General features: G+C 36.4%; 1 protein-coding gene and 1 pseudogene across 1 annotated transcript; one reads left to right on the forward strand and one right to left on the reverse strand.

The window, feature by feature from the left end:
• Positions 1-2,424: 2,424 nt before the first annotated feature.
• Positions 2,425-3,225, reverse strand: LOC112832885 (olfactory receptor 4K13-like; annotated as a pseudogene).
• A 10,064-nt stretch (positions 3,226-13,289) lies between these two features.
• Positions 13,290-14,227, forward strand: LOC112833300 (olfactory receptor 4L1-like). Its single transcript, XM_025884372.1, is given in 2 exon segments — positions 13,290-14,172; positions 14,175-14,227. Coding segments are annotated over 2 exon segments (936 nt in total).
• Positions 14,228-19,019: the final 4,792 nt, after the last annotated feature.

The raw sequence follows: 19,019 nt of genomic DNA on the forward strand, positions 1-19,019 counted from the left end.
AAGACAAGCGACAGAATGGGAGAAAATATTTGCCAATGAAATATCAGATAAAGGGCTAGTATCCAAAATCTATAAAGAACTTATCAAACTCAACACCCAGAGAACAAATAATCCAATCAAGAAATGGGCAGAAGACATCAACAGTCATTTTTCCAAAGAAGACATCCAAATGGCCAACAGACACATGAAAAAGTGCTCAACATCGCTCGGCATCAGGGAAATCCAAATGAAAACCTCAATGAGATATCACCTCACACCAGTCAGAATGGCTAAAATTAACATGTCAGCAAATGACAGATGTTGGTGGGGATGTGGACAAAGGGGAACCCTCTTACGCTGTTGGTGGGAATGCAAGCTGGTGCCACCACTCTGGAAAACAGTATGGAGGTTCCTCAAACAGTTGAAATTAGAGCTACCGTTCGATCCAGCAATTGCACTACTGGGTATTTACCACAAAGATACAAATGTAGGGACCCGAAGGGGTACGTGTACCCCAATGTTTATAGCAGCAATGTCCACAATAGCCAAACTGTGGAAAGAGCCGAGATGCCCATCGACAGATGAATGGATAAAGAAGAAGTGGTATATATACACAATGGAATATTATGCAGCCATCAAAAGGAATGAGATCTTGCCATTTTCAATGACGTGGATGCAACTGGAGGGTGTTATGCTGAGTGAAGTAAGTCAATCAGAGAAGGACGTGTATCATATGACCTCACTGATATGAGGAATTCTTAATCTCAGGAAACAAACTGAGGGTTGCTGGAGGGGTGGGGGGTGGGAGGGATGGGGTGGCTGGGTGATAGACATTGGGGAGGGTATGTGCTACGGTGAGCGCTGTGAATTGTGCAAGACTGTTGAATCACAGATCTGTACCTCTGAAACAAATAATGCAACATATGTTAAGAAAAAAGAAAAAGAAGAAGATAGCAGGAGGGGAAGAGTGAAGGGGAGTAAGTCAGAGGGGGAGACAAACCACGAGAGACGATGGACTCTGAAAAACAAACTGAGGGTTCTAGAGGGGAGGAGGGTGGGGGAATCGGTTAGACTGGTGATGGGTATTAAAGAGGGCACATTCTGCATGGAGAACTGGGTGTTATGCACAAACAATGAATCATGGAACACTACATCAAGAACTAATGATGTAATGTATGGTGATTAACATAACAATAAAAATTAAACAGAAAAAAATTGTATTGGCTTATGTCCTCACTTATTTAACATATGTAATATATATAAAATATGAAATATAAGCATACAATGTTATATTAGTTTCAGGTGTACAATATATTGATTCAGCAGTTCTATACATTAATCAGTGCTCATCACGATACATACAGTCACCATTTTTCACCATACAATATTATGCTTGTGCACTGTTGGTGGGAATGTAAATTGATATCACCACTGTGGAAAGCATTTTCATTCGCTTTTATTACTTGATGTGCAAATATTACGAGGCCTCACACAGAATCATTTGAGTCTCATACATGATCTTCCCTACCCTGTTGAGTAACACTAATCCTAGTGTACCTTGAAAATTGGGATCAATGTTTTCAGCTGTCTTAATAAGTTGTTCTATTAAATCAGTGGTCTTAGGAGACTGTAATTGCTGGTGATTCTTTATATTCAGATCAATGGGAAATTGCTTTTTTCCTCTTGTTGGAAAGAGTTATTTATTGAGAACATGTAAAGGAGGGCACAGGAAAAAAACATGGATGTTATTAATATTTAGAGAGAAAATCAATCTGTTACAAATGCATAGATCTGAAGTTAGAGGTAGGATCTGATTCTTGGTCATGTACTTAAAATTTCTGTGGCAAGTTCATTAAATTTTATAACGCTCAGTTTGCTACTGAGCATATGTTAATAATATGTTCTATTTTCATTTTTGTGAAGTTATGAGAAAACACATGCAAAGTGTCTTCATCCATGGTTAGAACACAGTAAATACTTATTCAGAATCTCATTTAGTTTATAAGAAGCTGAAAATTACAATATATATGAATGTGATTATATTGGAATGATTTATATTTAGATGCATAATTCAGGATGTTTGATATGCTTGAGTAGGGAAGGATAACCATTTCCCAAAATGTAACTTATGGTTAATACAAAATCATACACCTCAGTATCTTTGGATGATGATGATGATGGCAACAATGATGATGATGCCTCTGATGATTGTAATGTTTCAATTAAAAGGTTGTTTGTTCTGCAGGCAACCCTCTCGGGTCCCAACCCTCTTCTGGAGCTTTGTACTATCACTTTACTATCGCTCAGTAAAACTGCTTTGCTGCCCACCAAAAAAATCATAAAATAAAATATATAAAACAAACAAAACAAAAATTAAATAAATAAAACAAAGTAAAATAATAAAATAAAAAATAAAATAAATAAAATAAAAAGTTGTTCTGGAACTCACTTGGTGTTTGTTTTTCTTATTGCTTTCTTCATGTGTTTATTCCTGAATGTGTAGACGATTGGATTTAAAAGGGGAGTGAAAATTGTGCAAAACACAGAAAGGATCTTATTTATGGAGACCCTGCTGAATGGCCATATGTAGATAAAGATACAAGGTCCAAAGAACAGTACCACTATTGTAATGTGGGCTGAAAGAGTGGACAAAGCTTTGGAAGATCCACTGGAGGATTGATGCCAGACAGTAATCAGAACGATGCTATCAGAGATGAACAGAAAGATGAAATAGATCAAAGTAAGTGGTCCAGTAAATGCAATGACTAACAGCTCCAGGATGTAAGTGTCGATACAGGCAAGTCTGATGACCTGAGGCAGATCACACACACACACACACACACACACACACACACACACACACAACTATCCATGACATTGGGGCCACAGAATAGTAAAGTTACTGTGAGCACCATTTAGCTCATATTGGCACAAAACCAGTGGTCAAGGACAGAAGTGAAAGTCCGATGTAAACACGATGGCTCATGATAGTTTTGTAATACAGGGATTTGCATACGGCAATGAATCTATCAGTTGCCATGGCTACATCATCTTACTTCCACCTAAAATGTGAAGAAAGACCATCTGGACCATGCAACCTACATAGGAGATAGCCTGATATTCACTAATTAGGGCACAGATCATTTTAGGAGTAGCAAATGAAGCCAGGGACATATCAATAAAGGAGAGGTTGGCCAGTAAGAAGTACATGGGAGAGGGGCGCCTGGGTGGCTCAGTCTTAAGCATCTGCCTTCAGCTCAGGTCATGATCCCAGGGTCCTGGGATTGAGCCCCGCAACGGACTCCCTGCTCGGCAGGAAGCCCGCTTCTCCCTCTCCCACTCTGCCCCCCGCTTGTGTTCCCTCTCTTGCTGTCTCTCTGTCAAATAAATAAACAAAATCTTTAAAAAAAAAAGAAGTACATGGGAGAGTTTAAACAAGGGTCCAGTTTTACTCCAAAGATAATAATGAGTTTACCTAATACAATGGCTATGTAGGTAATTGAAAAAAAAACCAAATCTGTAACTCATGAAACTCCGTGAATCCCAGGAAAATAAACTCAGAAACCGTGGAGTTATTTTGTTTCTCCATTTGTTTTTTTTTTGTTTGTTTTTTTTTAAAGATTTTATTTATTTATTTGAGAGAGCGAGAATGAGAGAGAGAGAGAGCACATGAGAGGGGGAGGGTCAGAGGGAGAAGCAGACTCCCCGCTGAGCAGGGAGCCCAATGTGGGACTCGATCCTGGGACTCCAGGATCATGACCTGAGCCGAAGGCAGTCGCTTAACCAACTGAGCCACCCAGGCGCCCTTGTTTCTCCATTTGTTTGACTGTTGACATATATTGCCTAACACAAAACAAAACAAAAAATAGAATAAAGTCTGTGAATTAAAGCTGAGAGATGAAATACATATTCACTTAACTCTCTTCCTAAAATCCACTGAAATGTGCAAAAAGAATCAAAATTGTTGAATACTGAATCCAAAAATTTTTGAAAAAATAGACATAATTTCTTAGCAAAGGTTATGAAGGATTTCTACCAAAAACTAAGACATTTGAACAAGATTGAAGCCAGCAATATCTAACTCATATCTGCACTAATCTTGAGAAAAGTGGTATCCGAGTTGGTGAAAGAATTTAGAAATTCCTTGCCCCTTTTTTAGAGGATAAGGTATAGATTTATTGGTTGTCCCTGGGCAAAGAAGAGGTTTCATCTTGAAATCTATTTCTACTCTGCATAATAGTAAGGGGCATATCGGTGAAGGAGAGGCCAAATGGTTTTCTAACTAAAAAATGGGACCAAGAAAAATGAAATTAAGTAGATTTGGAATATAGAACATGGAGAATCTAGGAGTCAGTTCTGTAGTGGCTGCTGAAAGTCAGATGAACATTGATAATAAACACTATGAGTTTTAGACAGTTGAATCTATGGTTGGCCAAATTGAGGTCGCTTCTCACCTTTTTCCATAAGGTGGAAAAAAGGCTCAGATGGGTCTTCTCCCATGGGCTCTGACTTTACTTCAAGCCCATGAATTTAGTAGATAGGAAGGTACAGTGCTCAGATATGGCACAAATGGATGCTTGCTACTAGCTTCTTACTGCCTTGCTTTAGTTACTTTCTTTGTTAAATAGTTAAACAACCTAATGGATTTGTTATAACATCCATATTATTTATGGGAGAGTATGATTGTAGAGTTCTGAAAAACAAAGGAGGATCTGTAGGGAACAGATACGTGTGCTCCTAGATGACTAAGGCAAACCCATGTGGAATGACATCCATTTAAGCATGAATGATGTCAGCCAGAAATTTTGAAACAAAGTACCAAGGAAGATAGGACAGATACCTACAAAGAGATAGTAGTAACAGAACAAAGTATCTGAGATTAAAGAAAAATGTGAGATCTGAAAAAAATGACAAAATGTGAAAAAACACAAAAGAGTTTACATCTGACTGATGATATCATTCATAGAAATAAACACAATGTAGTTTTAAAATATTTTGAAATGTTTTAAGAATTTGGAGAAGTATAAGAATAACATAATTAAGATATCGTACTATTATTCAGAATTAACAAATACTTATATTTTGTATCATTTGGCATCACAATTTAAAATAAAAACTACTGGCATAGGTTAAGTTCCCTATCCTCTTACTATTTTGAGTGTGGCTTATAAAAATGAATAAATGATATCCTATCATAACAAGATTCTGTAAAGAAAAATTTTATTTTTACCAAGGAATTGCTATTATAAAAATGGTGTAGCCATCAGTTTGTTCTCTGTATTTGTAGGTCTCATTCTGCTTTTTATTTTTTATTCATTTGTTTGGTTTTTTAGATTCCACATATAAAAGAACACATTGATGGTTGCCAGAGAGGAGGGGTGGGAAGGTGAGCAAAATGGGTGAAGGGGAATGGGAGAGATAGGATTCCAGTTATGGAATGAATAAGTCATGGGGGAATAAAAGTTACAGTACAGGGCCTAAAGTCAATGGTATTGTACTAGGGTTGCATAGTAACAGATGGTAGCTACACTTGAGGTGAGCATAGGATTACATATAGATTTGTGGAATACCTGTTACCTGAAACTAAGGTAATATAGTATGTGATGTATACTCAAATTTTAAAAAATAATGCAATTAATGTAAGGTACATGTTTATTTACATGTGAAAGACTTTTTCAAGATTATATCACTTGAAGTAGAATTACTAGGTCATTTTCAACTAATATAATAATGTCAAATTCTCTAAAAAGGGTTTTCCAAGTTTATCCAGCCACTTCCTTACAAATCTTGGTTTTTTGTTAGCTCTTATTCTAACCACTCTTTCTTACTGAAGGAATGCAAAAATGGTGCATTAGGATATCTCTAATTAATGACATTAAAGATATAGGTAAACAACATAATTTTTAAATGACAACAAAATAAACATCTTCTTATTTTTTTTAATTTTTATTTTTTAAGTAGGCTCCATATCCAGCATAGAGTGGAGTTCAATGCGGGGCTTGAACTTGACTCTGAGATCCAGACCTAAGTTGAGATTAAGAGTCAGATGCTTAACTGAAAGAGCCACCCAAGCACCCCAGGATTTAATGTCTTTTTTTAGTTAAAAAATAATTTTTAAGTAAGCTCCATGCCCATTGTGGAGCCAGCTGAATGAGGGGCTTGAACTCACATCCCTGAGATCAAGAGTCGGACTCTCAACCAACTGAGCCACCCAGGCGACCCTTGAAAACAAAATAAACATCTAATAAGTAGAGAGATGTATTAGGTTCGTAAATTATAAATATGTAATTATCTTTAAATTCACATAATATTCAACATAATCCCTGTGTGAATCCAAGGAGAGTTTCTGAAATCAACAAGTTTTTTCAGAAATGTATATGGAAATGCAAAAGGCCAAGATGGGCCAGGGCAATTTTGAAGAACAAAGCCAGAGGATTTATACTAAAATATATCAAGATCTCCTATAACGCTATATAATAAGAGAGTTTGATGTTGGCTCAAGAACCTAAAAATAAACCAATTTAACTGAAAATATCAGAAAAGCTCTACTTGATGATGACACCAACACATAACAGTAAAACACATTTGTGGAGAGACAGGCAGAACTGTTCACTGTTGAGCCAGGAGGGTTGCAATGAAATAAGTTAATGGGTGCTGGTGGTCCTTCTTTAGAAAAGAGGTGCTTCTTGGTATCAGAATTCTACAATATCAATAAATGTCAGCAGTTAGATTTATCATATTCTCCTAAAAAGCTAACTTCCAAATTCATATTGCTTAGCTTCTAAGGTTTGACATTTTAATTATTCCTTCTGAGTTTGTTCTCAGGTTTGCCTGATTAAAAAGTAGACTAGGGAGCAGGTGAGATCACCTTCCCAGGACATATTACAAGGTTGCATGCATCAGTGACCCAGTCCCATCTAGCTTCTCCATGAAATGATGAAAGAAGAGAAGAACCATGCTAAAGTTTTACTTGTTAGTTTTCCTACTAAATTCTGCCTTTTGACATGTGACTTTGCTGTGTGACATAGTGCTGTTTGCCTTCATGTACTACTTAGTCCACAACATAGAGTTACAGCATTTCAAAGAATGAGGACTCAATGCATGAAGAAAAAACAACATATAATAGAAAGTATTGTCCAGACCTACACATAAACTCATATGTAACTGTGATATATAACAAATAGAATTTGGGTCAGTAAGGAAAATATTCAACCAACTGCTAATGGGGCAACTAATTCACAATCAGGGATGAGGAGATCAGATTCCCAGGCTGAGTTTTCATTTGAAAATAAACTTCAGAGATTTAAAAGATTTTTGTCTTAAAACTACAAAATGAGTAAAAGCAAACACAGGTAAATATTTCAATATAATGGTGCTGATAAAATATTTTGGATATGTAAAAATTAGAATCCATGAAGTAAAGACTCAGAGTTAACTTTCTGAAAGTGAAAAAATAAAGAGAGTGAAGATAAAGTAAGAGATGAGAATATATTTTCAACAAATGAATCAAAGAGCTATTACCTCTGATTAGTAGGAAAAGGTTAAAGAAACCATGGAAAAGTGGGGAAATCATTTGGATCAGCAATTCACAGAAACAGAACTACGAAAATATTTAAGCACAAAAGTAATCAGCCCTCTGTGTGCTAAATGAGAAAAAAAATATGCAACTAAGAATACTTTATCCAGGTAGGCTGTCATTGAAAATAGAAGGAGTGATAAAAAGCTTCCAGGACAAACAGAAACTAAAATAATTTGTGATCACCAAACCAGCCCCATAAGAAATATTTTTTTTAAAGATTTTATTTATTTGAGAGAGAGAATGAGATAGAGAGAGGGAGCATGAGGGGAGGGAGGGTCAGAGGGAGAAGCAGACTCCCCGCTGACAGCAGGGAGCCTGATGCGGGACTCGATCCCGAGACTCCAGGATCATGACCTGAGCCGAAGGCAGTCGCTCAACCAACTGAGCCACCCAGGTGCCCCCCCCATAAGAAATATTGAAAGGGGTCCTCTAAGCCAAGAGACAGCCTGTTGTCAGTAGTAATTTATAACACATAGAGATCTATTTTTATGTTGAGGGTGTTATGCTCAGAGAAGTCTGCAGATTACTCACCTAAAAATTATCCAAATATTATTAGAAAGAAGGTAAGAGAATAGCTTGGAGTAATACGAGGGAAAGCAAACTTCCATTAATTCAAAGATGTCTACAATTCCTATAGCACAACTGATCAATCAACACTCTCACACCCATTGTAATCAAGCCAATACGCAGAGAGAGTATTGCAGGGCCAGAAATTAAGTGTAAACATCTCTCCTGGTCATGCTAGGACAGCAGCTTCCATGCTCTAACAATTCCCACTGAAATTTGGATTCCCAGAGCTCCAACACATCTGCCTCCATGTGATTTACATGTTTATAAAAGAAGCAGAAGATAGTATATGCATTCATATACAGAGCATCGCAGAGAATGAAAAGCAGATTTTTATTTTGATTAACCCTTTGAACATATTTTCTTAATACTGTGCCTTCAGAACAGGTAAGTGGAAACATCATAGAAAGCTAATTTGTTAAAGGTTTAATATACCGAAGATGGTATTTTAATTAATTTTCTGTTGGCTAGAAGGAAAAGGCTGCAGCTTTTGAAACACCACATCCTCTCTCACGGGTGCCTGGGTGGCTCAGTCAGTTAAGCATCTGCCATCAGCTCAGGTCATGATCCCAGGGTTTGGGATCTAGACCCACATCAGGCTCCCTGCTCAGGAGGGAGTCAGCTTCTCCCTCTCCCTCTGTCCCCTTCCCCCACTCATGCTCACTCTCTCTTTCTCTCTCTCTCTCAAATAAATAAAATCTTTTAAAAAAATCCTCTCTCACTGGGAGATCACATTACTATTTCACAATGATGTAGGACTAAGGATTTTTATACAAATTTAAAGGATATATGCTCTCAACATGATATTGATGGTCAGTGATTAAAAATGATGACTAAAATTAAGAAAAGCAAATTGTGAGGATCTAGGTAACTCATACTAGCATTGAAAACAATGTAATAGCTAGAAACTCATCTTTTTTTTTTTTTACACAATGGTGATATTTTTCTTTTCATCATTTCAGGTGCTGACAGGACATGTAAATAAACACATCATAATGAAAGCTGGAGAAGGAGCAGGTGAGGGAGAATTAGTAACCAGAGCTAAATAGGTCTGCCTAAAACTGACCATTACACCATAAATACAAATGAGATTTCAGGAATAAAGAGGGAGAAGTCCTTACAAGATTTTCATATGCAGGCAAAGGAAGGAAACTGAATAATTCAGGAAACTCATATGAGTATTCTAAATAGTAGGAAAAATATCAAGAAAACCTTTTAACAAAAAGAAAGTATTTAGTTTCCAAATGCATAAGGCTGTCAAAAATGTAAATCAAATAGGGGACATTAAAAATTTTAAAACCTAGTTGTATTGGATATGCAGTATGTCATTGATTGTCTCATAGTGAAATATATCTGAGTACAAGTAGCTGGATAGTAGGCAAACTATTTAAAAATATTAAACTAATATATTAACAATACTTTAAACTTAAGAATATAAGCAAAAATGTATAGTAGTTTCAGTTTCACTGAACTATAACTCATATACTATGAAATTTACCTGATTTCAATACATATTTCAGTGATTATTACTATATTCACAAAGTTATGCAACCATTACCACAATCTTATTTTAAACCATTTTATCATCACCGAAAGAAAAGACTGCCCATTTACACTCACTCCCTAGCTCAAAGTGATCACTAATGTACTTTCTATCTCTATAGATTTGTTTAGCAGACATTTCATGTAAATAAAATCATCCATGTGGCCTTTTGTGTAAGGCTTCTTTTACTTAGCCTAATGTTTTTGAGGTCCTTCAGTACTTTACAATAAGTATGTGTAAATTTTGAAAAACATAAAATCAGTGAAGATTGAAATTTTTATTTTCTCTTCAAGTGCCTATAATGAAAGGAGGACATACTTACTTGAAACAATTATTCTTATATTAAGTAACATATATTGTATACACGTGGGCAAGAGCAGAAATGCTCATATCCAACTATTTAATAAAACAAGTCTTGGCTTGTTCTTTTCCTAGTGGGGATTTATAGGGAAATTCTTGGCTTGTAATCTTGGATTTACATGAATGACTCAGATTCAGTGCATGCCATCTTGGCGCTCATTCTGTGCCTGGCCAGAATCTTACACATACACCCTCTCACCTAATACCACATCTCTTTAGGGTAGTCCTGCATCTAAGATATGGGAAATTTACCTCTTTATGTGGATCTAGATTTTTCATTTACTAATGAAGATGTGGGGAATAAATGATTACAAAGTTCCCTCCTAGTCAAATATATAATTATTCTACCTTCAATTTCCTCCAAAGTACATCATAAATTGACTAAAATAATTATAATAAAATATGCAATTGCTTATTGAAGAGGAAGAAAATTTTCTTTGCTAACAGAATTTCTGTCTCAACTATATACATTCTTTCATTTATATTGCCTTTATTCACTCATCATATAAAAACAGGTATATTAAGTATAGAACTAAAGAAATAGTTTTAGAAATTTGCTTGGGAAAGGAAAGAGGAATAAGAGAAACAAATGCTGGGAAAGCTATTGACATAAATGAATGCCAGCATTCTCTCTAAAATAAAATGAAAAGGCAAAATAAAGCTGTAATGTAGGCTTTATTTGTATTAACTGCACTACACTTAACTGTATTCATTTCATATTCAGGTTTTTCTGTTGTTGTTGTATCATGGGGCATGAAATTCCATGTAGCAAAGGTATTCCCAAATTGTACCTGGCATATTTATTTTATATTCATTCAATCATCAGGCCTTCTCATTTCTCCAAAGTGCACCTAATTATTAAAATTCCTTTTGGGGTGCCTGGATGGTCATTTGGTGAGCATCCGACCCTTGATTTCAGCTTAGGTTATGATCTCAGGGTCGTGGGATGGAGTCCCGCATCAGGCTCCACCCTCAGCTTGGAGTCTGCTTGAGAGTCTCCCTTTCCCTCAGCCCCTCCCCCTACTGGCTCTTTCTAAATAAACAAACAAATAAATAAAATCTTTAAAAAAACGTTACTTTCACAATGGTCTCCAAAGCAAAATTCCTGCTCACTCACTCGATAATCATGAAACACAGACCTTCAAAGAGGGTGTGCTGGGTGGCTGTCCTCTGTGTGCTCCTCCAGACCCACTGTCATCATTCAACATCTACTCTGTCTACAGGAGGTTCACTGACAAGAACATCATTTTCATCTTTATTTTCCCTAATTTGTAGGCATTATCCAGTTCTCAATAAAATCTCAGATAGGAAAGCAGTGGAGGGAATTAAGGCTGGATAATGGTGGTAGGACATTTGGACAACGGCCAGAGTAGAAATAAAAACATGGAGAAAGTTACAGGTCATTGGAGAAAAGAGAACAGGTGCTTCCTATGCACCTTCCTATCTGCATTCAGTCCCTTTTTGAAATGTACCACTCCTCCTACCCACTCCTCTGAATTCTCTTCTTCCCATAAATCTTCACATATGCTCTAAGCTTTGTCCTTTTTTTTCACAGACCATGAGGATTTTGTTTACTTTTTAAGTATTCTGAAGATAACAAGTGAGCCTAAAGCTATAGCAGAAAGGGTCACTTGGAATGGGTCTCCATCCTTTTAAAATTCTTATAATATGTCACATATACCATGTGCTAACTTAAAACTTTTGTTTGGTTTATTGCTATTTTTTGTGTGATAACTATGTATCTCTAGATTGTCTCTGGAAGTGGGCAATGATTCATTCTGCATAAGAAAATACAGTGTAATTAACTGTAACATAGAAAGATCCTAACATACCTGTTGAAACATATCTCCTAAGGAATTCACATGGAACATATGAATTCAATCAATACTTGTTAACTTGGCCATAAAAATATGTTCCTTTAATTTGGGAGGCAACATGTACATTGGTATGGGCCCAGATTCAGGATCAGACCAACTGGACTTGATACCAGCTTTGACCCTTGTTAGCTGTGTAACTGTAAGTCATTAAATACTTCTATGCCTTCGTTTCCTTATATGCAAAATGAGAATAATAATAATGCCACCCTCCTGGGATTGTTATAAGCATTAAATGCATTAATAAATGTTAAACACTTAGAACACAGTATAGCACATAGTGATCACTTAATTGTTACTGATCATTTTAGATCACTCTAAAGCCTATGAATAATAAAAACACCAAGTAAAGACAATGTAGTATGATGTTACAACCAAAGCAAAATCTATATGTTAGGGTTGAATCATTTCACTATTTACTTCTTAACTATCACATACGTACATTTACACAAAACACACCCACTTCTCACTGTGAACAGTAGTAATACAAGAAATTGAGAAAACAAGCTCATAAAGATCTAAGGATGAGTCCATGCTTCCAGAAATTCTCAGTATACTACACAACAGAAACAAAAAAGCAAAATTATTTTTTAAAATATATTATTTATTTATTTAGAGAGAGAGTGTGTGAGTGGGGGTAAGGGCAGAGGGAGAAGGAGGGAGAGAATCTCAAGCAGATGAGTGTGGAGCTCTGTGCAGAGCTCGATCTCACAACCCTGAGATCATGACCTGAGCTGAAACCAAGAATTGGATGCTTAACGGACTGAGTCACCCAGGCACCCAAAAAGCAAAATTATTTTTAATGAATTAAAAGACTTCTTTCATATACAAATTAGCCCTAGGTTTTTTTTTTTTTTTGTGTGTGTGTGTGTATTTTCTTTATTTATTTTAGAAACATAGAATGATCTTAATAAGTTACTTCACTGATACAGGACAATAAAATTTCCTCATCTTTGAAATTCTATATTCCTCATATATCATAAGATAATCTCAAGAGGTAATAGAAAATAGGAATAATAAATGGCAAAATAAATACTAATGTAACTACTTATCTTATTTTTCTATGTGAGCATATTAGTAACAATCAAGATCAATTGATAAAAAAGGGTCATTTAATAGAATGAAACAAGAGAAAATAAAATTTCCACTCTTTCAAGCGCTTTTTAATTGCTGCATAACTATAAGAATATTGTTTCAAAGTGATGTGACCCATAAAATAATTTCAAATTATAGACAGTGATGCTGATATGTTTAATATTATATATTTTCATAAGTTCAACTATTATTCATCAAATAGAAATAGAAAAACATCAGTGCTAATTGTGGCTTTATTTTTGTTTATTCTCTTTGTATAAAAGAACTACTGGAGCCTTTCTAATTCAAGTAAATGGATCTTAAAAATGGATCTGTAGTGACTGAGTTTATTTTACTAGGATTTTCTGGACAATGGGAACTTCAGATTTTCTTCTTTGTAACATTCTCCTTGATCTACAGTGCTACTGTGTTGGGAAATATTCTCATTATGGTCACAGTGACATTTAGTTCCACTCTTCATTCTCTCAAGTACTTCCTCCTTGGAAACCTCTCTTTTCTGGATATGTGTCTCTCCACTGTCACCACATCCAAAATGATCACAGACTTACTCAATGAACACAAGACCATCTCCATATAGGGCTGCATGACCCAGATGTTCTTTATGCACTTCTTTGGGGGTGCTGAGATGACTCTTTTGATAGCCATGGCCTTTGACAGATATGTAGCCATATGCAAACCCCTGCACTACAGGACAATCATGAGCCACAGGCTGCTGAGTGGGTTTGTGATACTTTCATGGACAATTGGGTTTGTACACACCATGAGCCAGATGGTATTAACAGTAAACTTGCCTTTCTGTGGTCCCAATGTCATAGACAATATATTTTGTGACCTTCCCCTTGTGATTAAGCTTGCTTGCATGGACACATATACCCTGGAATTCTTTGTCATTGTTGACAGTGGGCTGCTCTCATTCATCTGTCTCATCCTACTGCTTGTCTCCTACACTGTCATCCTGATCACTGTACAACAAAGATCATCCAGAGGGCTCTCCAAGGCTCCATCCACACTGTCTGCACACATCATTGTGGTCACTCTGTTCTTTGGACCTTGTATCTTTATCTATGCCTGGCCATTCAGTAGTTTTGCAGGCAATAAAGTCCTTGCTGTATTTTACACTGTTATCACACCCTTACTGAATCCTATTATTTACACCCTGAGAAATCAGAAAATGCAAGGGCCCTGAGAAAATTACGGTTCCAACATGTTATCTCTACACAGAACTTCTAGATTTGAGCACTATATAATTAACACAACTTTCAAATACTGTGCTAACAGAAGTTGACTAGATTATATTTAATACATGGTTACACTCTTCTTATGTTAGAGTGAATAACCTGTGCAGAAAACCATAAAATATTTTAATTCACATTTACTGCTGCTAAAGCACATAATGATAATGAGTGACCTACAGCAAAATAGACATTTGAAATCATTGAGTATTTTTCCATAGATATTCAATATATATTTATTAGTGAAGAAATATTAAAAATATGGTGAATACTAATAGAGATGATTTTAATATATATGAATTGTTAATGACATTCATAAATTTATACTATCTTTAAATGAGGTACCAGCAGAAATCATGAGTGAAATAATGTGAACAACAATGGGAAAGATATCATTCTAATCTCTTGATCCAATGAGACAAAAAATAAGAATAAAAAATTTTACAGTAGAGTGAATATAAAATGCTAGAGAGAACATAAGATACCAGAGGGAAGGAACCAATGAAAAGACAGTTTCAGAAGAACTACAAAAAACAGCCTTGAAACCAAGTGCTCCAAGAAATATCATAATGATGCACAGTTGCCTTTCAAACCTCAATAAATAAAAGTAGAAGTATATTTCTTGATTTTAGGTACTATATCATGTAACTTATTCTTTCCAAGTGCTTTACATAAAATTACACTTAAATTTGCCTCTGGTTAGCTTGTAATCCTTATTGTAATTATCAGCTAAATCTGATTTGATTGTGAGTGTTGAGGAGGGGCAGTGCATGCTAAATTGGAAATCCCATACTCATTGATGGTACTCTTAAGTATCCTCTCCCAATTCAAGACACCAACATTTCTTGTCTCCTCTAGGCAACAGCTTTCTAATCAATTCTAAACCACTGTATAAGTTCTTTCCTCCACTGAATGCATTCTCCACAAGCATCCAGAGTGATGTGATTAAAATGCAATTCTCAATGTTTCTTCCCTGGCTAAAACTATTTTCTGGCATTGAGACGAAGGTTCATATCCTTAACTGGCCTTCAAAAGGCAACTGGCTTGTGGAATTCCGCTCTAATCTACTTTTTCATAATGCCAGATTTATACTGACTTTTCCTTTTTTTTTTAAAGACTGCCAGGTTCATTTTTTTTACTGTATATTTGCCTTTCATTTATTTTTTTATTATATTCAGTTAGCCAACATATAGTACATCATTAGTTTTTGATGTAGAGTTCAACAATTCATTAGTTGCGTATAACACCCAGTGCTCATCACAACACCTGCCCTCCTTAATACATCACTTGGTTACCCCATCTCCCCACCCCCTCCCTTCTGAAAACCTCAGTTTATTTCCGGAGTCGAGAGTCTTTCATGGTTTGTCTCCCTTTCTGATTTCTTCCCTTCAGTTTATATCTTTCAAATTCTCCAGAGTATCAGGAATCTTAATTGAGAACTATTCCCAGGCTGTTTCCTTCACCTAGAATAATCTTCCATTACTTCTTCACCCAGCTAACTTCCTCTTACAGTACAGAACCCACATCCAATATTACATTTTAGAACACCATTCCTATATGCCCTTGGCCAGTTTCAATTTCTTTATTTTACTCATTTATAGATGCTGCGGTTTCCATCCTTTGCATAAAATATGGCAATAATTATTTGCACACTTATAAGTTAATGTCAGCTTTGTCTTTAGCAATAAATTCTATGTATCTCCAATATCTAGCATACATATTGGCACTCATCAGTTCATACATATTTATTGAATGAAGAAAAGATGAAATAACTGTATTCTAGCAGAGTATCATTCAATTTGACATACAACTAAGAAAAACATGCACTTCTACTGTGAGATATCTGTTATAAATTAGAGTACATAAGGGTATATATTGCTCATATATTTTAGTAATTGAATTATATGGATTAGAGCCTTGTTATTAAAGAAAAGGAATGTGGAAGAGATTAAAAATTTTAGGCAAATGGAAGAAAATAAAGTTCAGAATATTTGCTGTGAAAATTATATTCAACTCTATCTCTACACAGTAAATATAAAATGTCAGTCTTACATTATAACACATCCTATACTAAATAAATGATAACCATTTATAAGGTAAAATATGCATCCAGTGGTGGATGGGATTACACTCCAACAGATAAAATATTACATAAGATTTTTGTATCTCTCAGTATAGTACACTCAAAATCCTAAACCACTCTGCTGACCAAGCACCTAAAATTGCTAGAATCATCTAAAATAACCTTTAAAATCAGTTACAGATTTTAAGAAAAAGTAAACAAGTCACATCTGTGGTGCTGTATGAAGCTTCAGCTCCACTCTAGGAGGGTAAGCCAGCACTGAACCATTGCCCACTCTGAGAACACCTACAGAATACTGTTGCCTAGACACCATACAAATTTGGGAGAGTACTGTGGATTGGGCTTTGGGCCCTAACAGGGATAGAGAATGACTGGAGGCCATGCTCTGTGCACATATTTTCTAGAAAAAAAGAGAGAGAGAGAGAGAATATTAGAAGAAAGCCTGGCTAGCAGAAGCAGACAGCAAGAAAAAAATGTTAGCCAAACTTGATTCTGGATGTAGATGAAAATAAATGGGTCCTTCCCGAAGGTTGGCTTATCATCATATTCTCTGTATGTTCCCAAACATCAGTGTGAGAATTTTCTTTTAACTTGCTACTTAAGAGTTTAGGCTCAGGCATTTGACAAATTTACGAATACTCACTGAAAAAAAAATTCCTTGCAAACAGGCTACATTGAACTCTCACAGAAAGGTTTTACAAAACAACTCACAATCAAAAATCACAAGACAAACAAATAAAAACATCCCAGCAAATATGACAGTCAGGAGAAAGTAAAAAGACAATGCATGAAATGGGAGAAAAAAAAACCTGTAAGTAATGAATCTGATAAGAGACATGGGTTCAGATACATAAAGAACACATAAAAAAAATGGGCAAAGGATCTAAGTAAAAAAGTCTCCAAAGAAGATATACAAATGGACAATAAGCACATGAAAAGATGCTCACATCATTAGTCACTAGGGCTATACAAATGAAAATCACAGTAAGATACCACTTCGTATCCACTAGGATGGCTGTAATCAAAAAGGACGAGAACACAGAGCAGTTGGAACCCTCATATATTACTGGTGGAATGAAAATTGGTGCAACCATTTTGGAGAAAATTCTAGCAATTCCTCAAAATGTTAAACATACAGGGGCACCTGGGTGGCTCAGTCGTTAAGCCAGGGTCCTGGGATCAAGCCCCACATCAGGCTCACTGTTCTGTGGGAAGCCTGCTTCTCCCTCTCCCACTCCCCCTGTTTGTGTTCCCTCTTTCGCTGTGTGTCTCTCTGTCAAATAAATAAAATCTTTAAAAAAAATGTTAAACATACAGTTACCATGTGACCTAGAAATTTCACTCCAAATATGTATGCAACAGAAATGAAAACACATGCCCACACAAAACAGTGAACATGAATGGTTACAGCATCTTTATTCACAAAAGTAAAAAATTAAAAAAAAAACCAGGATTCATCAATTGATGAATAGATAAACCAAAGGTGGTATATCTATACAATGGAATATTATTTGGCAATAAAAAGGAATGAAGTACTGACAGATGCTATAACATGCATGACTCCTGAAAAATTAGTCAGTGTACAAGAAAGGAGGCACAAAAGACCACATATTGCATGAGTTCATTTGTATAAAGTGTCCACAATAAGCAAATCTTTAGAGGCACAAAGTAGATTAATGGTTACCTAGGTGTGAGGGGAGGGGAATAAGGATGTGGTCTTTTGTGACTGACTTCTCTCCTTTAGCCTGATGTTTTCAAGATTCAACCACATAGCAGCATGCATCAATACTTAATGCTAGGAGCCACATCAGCAATGTGGCAGAGTAGGAAATCCCTCCTTACCCCCCACAAACACACAAATTCATCCACAATTCATGGGAAAATTCCTTTTGAGAACAATGAAAAACTAAATGAAAGTCTCCTGCACCCCCAGGAGAATGCAAAACCAGGCTCACTGAAGCATTTAAGGAGATTCAGGATACCCTTTCACCAGAGACCCTAGCTCTGTCACAGTGTCATACAAGCAGGAAGAGACCCCCTAGCTCTCAGTTTCACCAAGGGTAGGAAAGGAGTTTGTTCACATGTCTAGTGTCCCAGCTTTACAGAAGGGGCTTCCTGACGACTAGATTCTGTCTTGTCAGTTTTGGAGCTCTGACATGTTTGGCACCTTCTAGCTGCCTGAGGGAGAACAGAGGCAGTAGTTTGGGTTAGCAGATACCACTGAGCTTCCTCACTGCTCAGCACAGAGTGGTTACATTAAAAAAATCCCAACTCTCACCTTCTCCCTGGGGAGTATAAGAGTTGATTCATGCATCCAACACCCTAACTTCTCTGGAGCTTCCCAAAGAACTAGTTTCTCTCTCACCAATACTGAAGCTCTGATAATTCTCACATAGTCTAAGCAGCTGGGAGAGAATGGAGATACAGCTTGGTCTGACAGATGCCAGAGCTTCCCCTGCACCCTATCCCAAGCTCAGCCCAGAGCGAGAAAACAAAAACCACTGCCAAGAAACTGCCTGCTTCTTCCTGGGGAGAGAAAAATTTACAGGAACCCCCCGCCACCCTTTGCCCAGAATCCCTGGCCAAGCTTATTGGTGGTGATCTCCTCCTGTACTAGACCAACCTGTGAAGACTGGGAGAGGTGCCTGCATTGTCCAATGTACAAACACCAACACAGAGAGTTGAAGAAAATGGAGAACCAGGCCAA

The sequence above is a fragment of the Callorhinus ursinus genome, unplaced genomic scaffold (assembly GCF_003265705.2).
Source record: "Callorhinus ursinus isolate GAN/ISIS: 27379988/994484 unplaced genomic scaffold, GSC_fseal_2.0 scaffold116, whole genome shotgun sequence".
Lineage (NCBI taxonomy): Eukaryota > Metazoa > Chordata > Mammalia > Carnivora > Otariidae > Callorhinus > Callorhinus ursinus.